The 6,939-nt window shown below is 50.6% G+C and overlaps 1 protein-coding gene and 3 long non-coding RNA genes across 4 annotated transcripts; all 4 read left to right on the top strand.

Annotated features, from left to right (window-relative positions):
- Positions 1-6: 6 nt before the first annotated feature.
- Positions 7-696, top strand: LOC121346838. The gene is made up of 3 exons (XR_005954125.1): positions 7-163; positions 262-378; positions 607-696. It is a non-coding gene; the product is annotated as an uncharacterized LOC121346838 (long non-coding RNA).
- Positions 697-2,495: 1,799 nt separating this feature from the next.
- Positions 2,496-2,934, top strand: LOC121346840. Its single transcript, XR_005954127.1, has 2 exons — positions 2,496-2,631; positions 2,724-2,934. It is a non-coding gene; the product is annotated as an uncharacterized LOC121346840 (long non-coding RNA).
- Positions 2,935-3,706: 772 nt separating this feature from the next.
- LOC121346839 lies at positions 3,707-4,130 on the top strand. Its single transcript, XR_005954126.1, has 2 exons — positions 3,707-3,827; positions 3,920-4,130. It is a non-coding gene; the product is annotated as an uncharacterized LOC121346839 (long non-coding RNA).
- A 1,269-nt stretch (positions 4,131-5,399) lies between these two features.
- LOC121346841 (persulfide dioxygenase ETHE1, mitochondrial-like) lies at positions 5,400-5,841 on the top strand. Its single transcript, XM_041424965.1, has 2 exons — positions 5,400-5,558; positions 5,638-5,841. The coding sequence occupies exons 1-2, from the start codon at positions 5,457-5,459 to the stop codon at positions 5,836-5,838; spliced, it is 303 nt and encodes a 100-aa protein (XP_041280899.1). The 5' UTR covers positions 5,400-5,456; the 3' UTR covers positions 5,839-5,841.
- Positions 5,842-6,939: the final 1,098 nt, after the last annotated feature.

Below are 6,939 nucleotides of genomic sequence, written 5' to 3'. Positions count from 1 at the left end.
CGCCCCCCCCCCAACCCAACGCGGGCGGGGGTCCCGTTTTGGGGGGGGTGGTGCTGGCGCTGAGCGGCTTCCAGAACCCTCTGCGGGCTCAGCTGCGGGCGGCGGCCGCGGCGCTGGGGGCGGAGTACCGGCCCGACTGGACACCTGAGTGCACCCACCTGGTGTAGGTGACCCCTCCCCCCCGTGCCCCCAGAGGCCACGCCCCCCCTCTCCGGGGTGGCCACGCCCATTTTTTGGAGTTTGGGGGGGTTTTTTTGGCAGGTGCGCGTTCGCCAGGACGCCGAAGGCGGCGCGGGCGCGGCAGAGGGGAGGGGTCGTGGTGGGGGCCAGGTGGATTTGGGAGTGCCAGAGGCAGGGCAGGAGGTTGAGCTGCGGGCCGTGAGTACACCTGGGGGGTACCTGGGGGGCACCTGGGGGGTACCTGGGCACACCTGGGGGGAACCTGGGGGTACCTGGGGCAAAAAATTTGGGTGAAATTCGGGCAAAAAATGAGGATTTTGGGGCGTTTTGGGCTGACCTGGATAGGCCACGCCCACTCAGCCACACCCACAGATGTAATGGCCACACCTCCATGTGGGCGTGGCCCCACGCTTGCCCCTCCCCCAGGTACCTCTTGGATGGCTCCGCCTCCTCTGGCAGCGAGGGGGAGGAGCCTGAGGATGCCCCACCCCCTCCACGCCCCTCCCCCAAGGTGAAGAAAGGGGCGGGGCCTCCTCAAGTGGACACGCCCAGGACTCCGCCCCCCGCAGCGCCGGCCACGCCCCCTGAGTCAGGTGACAGCGGCAGCCAATCAGATGAGTGAGTTTGGACAGAGGGGGTGTGGTCTCACGTGGGGTGGGCGTGGCCTTGCAATAAGTGGGTGGGGTCACATCTGAAGTGGGTGTGGTCAGACATGGAGTGGGTGTGGCCACACCTTGTCACAATTCAAAGGGGTGTGGCTGTATCTGAAGTGGGTGGGGCCAAATTTTAAGTGGGTGGGGTCGCAACCGAGGTGGGCGTGGCCATAAAATAAGTGGGTGTGGCCATACACTAAATGGGCGTGGCCACACTGAGTGGGTGGAGTCACATCTTAAGGGGTGGGGTCATACATGAGTGGGTGTGGCCATACCTTAAGTGGGTGTGGCTGCACATCATGTGGGCGTGTCCCCCTGTAGTGGGCGTGTCCTCTGAGGTGGGTGTGCCCCCCAAGGTGGGCGTGTCCCCTGATGTGGGCGTTTCCCCTGAGGTGGGCGTGCCTCCTGAGGTGAGCGTGTCCCTTGGAGTGGGCGTGTCCCCTGGAGTGGGTGTGTCCCCTGAGTTGGGTGTGTCCACTGGGGTGGGCGTGTCCCCTGAAGTGGGCGTGTCCACTGAGGTGGGTGTGTCCCTGAAGTGGGCGTGTCCGCTGAGGTGGGTGTGTCCCCAAAGTGGGCATGCCTCCTGAGGTGGGCGTTTCCCCCTTGAAGTGGGTGTGCCCACAAAGTGGGCGTGTCCCCCGAAGTGGGCATGCCCCTGAAGTGGGTGTGTCCCTGAAGTGGGCGTTTCCCCTGAGGTGGGTGTGTCCCTGAAGTGGGCGTTTCCCCTGAGGTGGGTGTGTCCCCCGAAGTGGGCGTGTCCCCTGAAGTGGGCATGTCCCATGAAGTGGGCGTGTCCACTGAGGTGGGTGTGTCCCTCGAAGTGGGCGTGTCCCTGAGGTGGGCGTTTCCCCTGAGGTGGGCGTGTCCCCCTGAAGTGGGCGTGTCCCTCTGAAGTGGGTGTGTCCCCTGAAGTGGGTGTGTCCCCTGAGTTGGGTGTGTCCACTGGGGTGGGCGTGTCCCCTGAAGTGGGCGTGTCCCCTTAGGTGGGTGTGCCCCTGAGGTGGGCATGTCCCCCGAGGTGGGCGTGTCCCCTGAAGTGGGCATGCCCCTTGAGATGGGCGTGTCCCCTGACGTGGGCGTGTCCCTGTGGTTGGCATGTCCCATGAAGTGGGCATGTCCCCTGAGGTGGGCGTGTCCCCTAAGGTGGGTGTGACCCTGAAGTGGGCGTGTCCCCTGAAGTGGGTGTGTCCCCGAAGTGCGTGTGCCCCTCGAAGTGGGCGTGCCCCCTGAGGTGGGCGTGTCCCCGAAGTGGGTGTGTCCCCCGAGGTGGGCGTGTCCACTGAGGTGGGCATTTTCCCCTTGAAGTGGGCGTGCCCTCAAAGTGGGCGTGTCCCCCGAGGTGGGCGTGTCCCCTGAAGTTGGTGTGCCCCCCAAAGTGGGCGTGTCCCCTGAAGTGGGCGTGCCTCCTGAGGTGGGCATGTCCCATGAAGTGGGCGTGTCCCCCGAAGTGGGCGTGTCCCTGAGGTTGGCGTGTCCCATGAAGTGGGCGTGTCCCATGAAGTGGGCGTGTCCCCTGAGGTGGGCGTGCCCCTGAAGTGGGCGTGTCCCCTGAAGTGGACGTGTCCCCTGAAGTGGGCGTGCCCCCTGAGCTGGGCGTGTCCCTGAGCTGGGCGTGTCCCCCGAGGTGGGCGTGTCCCCTGAGTTGGGCGTGTCCCCCGAAGTGGGCGATACTGGTCCATACTGGTCCATACTGGTTTATACTGGTCCGTGCCGCTCCCGCAGCTCCCTGGCTCCCTACATGGACGAATCGGTGACGCACGTGGTGACATCACAGGACTGGGACCCCGCCTTCGAGGAGGTGTGGCCTAAAAACCGAAAGGGGGCGTGGCTTAGCTGGCTGCCACCAAGCCCCGCCCCCTTTTTAACCCCAAGCTCCGCCTCCCCCCTCAGGCGCTGGAGCTCCGCCCCTCGCTGCTCTTCGTGCGTCCCCATTGGCTGCTGCTCTGCGGGGAGCGGCAGCGCCCCCTGCCGGCCCAGCCCTTCCTGGTGACGTCAGCGATGACGTCATCGGCGCCGCAGTGACGTCACCGTCGCGGACACGCCCCCTCCAGTAAACCACGCCCCTTTTGCTTAGCGCTAATAAAGAGAATTTGGGTAGAAATGGATGAATAATTAATGAGGTTTGGGGCGGAGTGGGCGGGGCTTTTAGGAGGTGGGCGGGGCCTCCTTAAAGGGGCAACGGCTCCTTTTATTTTTTTAAATTAATTTTTAAATTTTATTTTATTTATTATTATTTTATTATTAAATATTTAATTAATCTATTTAAAATAGTAATGATAAAAGTGAAAACCCGATGAAAATATTAAAATATTATAAAATAAAAACTCAGTAAAAATTAATATTAAATTATAGACTTTTATAATATTTAGGTTATTTATAAAAACAATATAAATATGCATAAAATAAACTAAACAATAAACTAAAAATTTAATAAAAATTGGTAATTAACTTGAGAACTTTAATATTTAAATAGGGTTATTTATAAAAATATTGAAATACATGAAATAAACTAAAAGCTCAATAAAAATAATATTTAAATACGAAATTTTTAAATATTTGTATTATTCATAAAAATAGTATAAATATAAAAGAAATAAACTAAAAAATAAACTAAAAACTTAATTAAAATGAATATTTATGAAATTTTTAGTACAATTAATTTTATGGAAAACATTTATTAAAATACATTTGTTAAATGCTTTTATAAACTCAGAATTAATTTATAGGGATATAAAAAATAAATTATAAATGTGTAAGATAAAATAAATGTACAGCGAATAAAAAATACATGATAATTAAATAAATAAGCACAAGAGTTTATGTAAATATATGGAAATAATAAATACATAACTAATTTAAATATAATGCAAAGATTACTGGTCCATACTGGTTTATACTGGTCCGTACTGGTCCCGCAGCTCCCTGGCTCCCTACATGGACGAATCGGTGACGCACGTGGTGACATCACAGGACTGGGACCCCGCCTTCGAGGAGGTGTGGCCTAAAAACCGAAAGGGGGCGTGGCTTAGCTGGCTGCCACCAAGCCCCGCCCCCTTTTTAATCCCAAGCTCCGCCTCCCCCCTCAGGCGCTGGAGCTCCGCCCCTCGCTGCTCTTCGTGCGTCCCCATTGGCTGCTGCTCTGCGGGGAGCGGCAGCGCCCCCTGCCGGCCCAGCCCTTCCTGGTGACGTCAGCGATGACGTCATCGGCGCCGCAGTGACGTCACCGTCGCGGACACGCCCCCTCCAGTAAACCACGCCCCTTTTGCTTAGCGCTAATAAAGAGAATTTGGGTAGAAATGGATGAATAATTAATGAGGTTTGGGGCGGAGTGGGCGGGGCTTTTAGGAGGTGGGCGGGGCCTCCTTAAAGGGGCAACGGCTCCTTTTATTTTTTTAAATTAATTTTTAAATTTTATTTTATTTATTATTATTTTATTATTAAATATTTAATTAATTTATTTAAAATAGTAAAGATAAAAGTAAAAGCCCGATGAAAATATTGAAATATTTTAAATATTTAAATATATTTGAAATAGATAAAATAATAAAAATGTGCATGAAATAAAATAAAAACTCAGTAAAAATTAATATTAAATTATAGACTTTTATAATATTTAGGTTATTTATAAAAACAATATAAATATGCATAAAATAAACTAAACAATAAACTAAAAATTTAATAAAAATTGGTAATTAACTTGAGAACTTTAATATTTAAATAGGGTTATTTATAAAAATATTGAAATACATGAAATAAACTAAAAGCTCAATAAAAATAATATTTAAATATGAAATTTTTAAATATTTATAAAAATAGTATAAATATAAAAGAAATAAACTAAAAAATAAACTAAAAACTTAATTAAAATGAATATTTATGAAATTTTTAGTACAATTAATTTTATGGAAAACATTTATTAAAATACATTTATTAAATACTTTTATAAACTCAGAATTAATTTATAGGGATATAAAAAATAAATTATAAATGTGTAAGATAAAATAAATGTACAGCGAATAAAAAATACATGATAAATAAATAAGCACAAGAGTTTATGTAAATATATGGAAATAATAAATACACAACTAATTTAAATGTAATGCAAAGATATAATTAAAATACGAGTTAATAAATAAAAATATTTGTGTATAAAACGTAAAAATTTAGATATTTCAAGAAATAAAAATATTGATTAAAACCAATTTGTTATAAATAAATATATTATTAAAAGCATAAAGAATTTTAGAACGAATTTGCAATTAGCATATCATTTTAATAATTAGATACTTTAAAATATTTAATTAATCAATGCAAGTATTAAAAAAATAAAGAAAACATAATAAATACGCACTAAACCTGATTATCTTAATAAACATTCAACCAACATAAAATAAACCCAATAATTACGTCATAAACCCATAAAATCATTAATTAATTCGCAATTAAAACGCCAACGCAAACCATTGCCCCTTTAAGGCGGGCCCCACCTCCCCCTTTGCCGCCATCGCCGCTTTAAGCGCGGCCCCGCCTCTCTTTTGCGCCCGGCTCCCTTTTAAGGCCCTTTAAGCCCCGCCCCTTTCCTCTTAAAGCGGCCGCGCCGTCGCTGCGGGCCCCACCGCCGCCATGTTGCTCGGCCGGCTCCGCGCTGTCGCCGCCTCTGTCGCGACAGCGCGCGGCCTCGCGACAGCGCCGCGGGGGGAGGGGCGGCAGCTGCTGCTGCGCCAGGTGGGGGAGGGGACGGCAGCGCCCGGGGGAAATCCCTTTCTGAGCCCGTTTTTGGGGCGTTTTCCGGCCGTTTCCGCAGCTCTTCGAGGCCTCCTCCTGCACCTACACCTACCTGCTGGCGGACGCCGCCACCGGCGACGCCGTCATCATCGACCCCGTGCTGGAGACGGTGCCCCGGGACCTGCAGCTGCTGCGGGAGCTCGGCCTCACCCGGCGCTACGCCGGTGAGGGCCCGCCCACCGCGCCACGCCCCCTAAACCCCGCCCACCTGCTGCTTTAAGCCCCGCCCATCAGTCTGCAAAGCCACGCCCACAATGCTCCATCCATGGTGTGGTGCCCCTTTAAATCCGCTGGATGTGTCAATTTAAGCCCCGCCCACAATGCCACGCCCTGTTAAACCCCGCCCACATGGTGTTTTAAGCCCCGCCCATCAGTCTGCAAAGCCATGCCCACAATGCTCCACCCACGGTGTGGTGCCCCTTTAAATCCGCTGGGCGTGTCAGTTTAAGCCACGCCCACAGCACCACGCCCCTTTAAACCCCGCCCACCTGCTGCTTTAAGCCCCGCCCATCAGTCTGCAAAGCCACGCCCACAATGCTCCACCCACGGTGTGGTGCCCCTTTAAATCCGCTGGGCGTGTCAATTTAAGCCACGCCCACAGCACCACGCCCCTTTAAACACCGCCCACCTGCTGCTTTAAGCCCCGCCCATCAGTCTGCTAAGACACACCCACAATGCTCTACCTACGGTGTGGTGCCCCTTTAAATCCGCTGGGCGTGTCAGTTTAAGCCACGCCCACAGCACCACGCCCCTTTAAACCCCGCCCACCTGCTGCTTTAAGCCCCGCCCATCAGTCTGCAAAGCCACTCCCACAATGCTCTGCGCATTTAGGCTCCGCCCACCCTGCAATGTCCCTTTAAACCCCGCCCACCTGTTGGTTTAAGCCCCGCCCACCACCCCTTTAAACCCCTCCCATCTCAGCGAGGCCACGCCCATTTAAGCCCCTCCCACCCCCGTAAAGGGCCCCAAAAATCACCAAAAAATCGCCTGGAAAGCACCAAAAACACCGGAAATCCCCCAAAATCGCCAAAATACCCCAAAATCCCCCAAAATTCCCTAAAAATCACCAAAATCACCCAAATCCCCCAAAATCACCCCAAAATTCCCTGAAATTCTCCCAAATCCCCCAAAATTCCATGAAAATCACCCAAATCACCCAAATCCCCCAAAATCACTCTAAAGTTCCCTAAAAATTGCCCAAATCCCCCAAAATTCCCTAAAAATCACCAAAATCCCCCAAAATCCTCCAAAATTCCCTAAAAATCGTCCAAATCCCCCAAAATTCCCCAAAATCATCCCAAAATTCCCGAAAAATCATCCA

The sequence above is a fragment of the Onychostruthus taczanowskii genome, unplaced genomic scaffold (genome assembly GCF_017590055.1).
Source record: "Onychostruthus taczanowskii isolate IOZ18803 unplaced genomic scaffold, ASM1759005v1 scaffold852, whole genome shotgun sequence".
NCBI classification, from domain to species: Eukaryota; Metazoa; Chordata; class Aves; order Passeriformes; family Passeridae; genus Onychostruthus; species Onychostruthus taczanowskii.
Note: the sequence above shows the minus strand (reverse complement) of the source record. Positions and strands in the feature narration are given on the sequence as shown.

Excerpts from the sequence above, each read along its gene's own strand:
- LOC121346841 (XM_041424965.1), top strand. The coding sequence starts at position 5,457 with ATGTTGCTCGGCCGGCTCCGCGCTGTCGCCGCCTCTGTCGCGACAGCG. Across the intron at positions 5,559-5,637 it reads GGCAGCTGCTGCTGCGCCAG|CTCTTCGAGGCCTCCTCCTG; the intron begins GTGGGGGAGGGG and ends CCGTTTCCGCAG.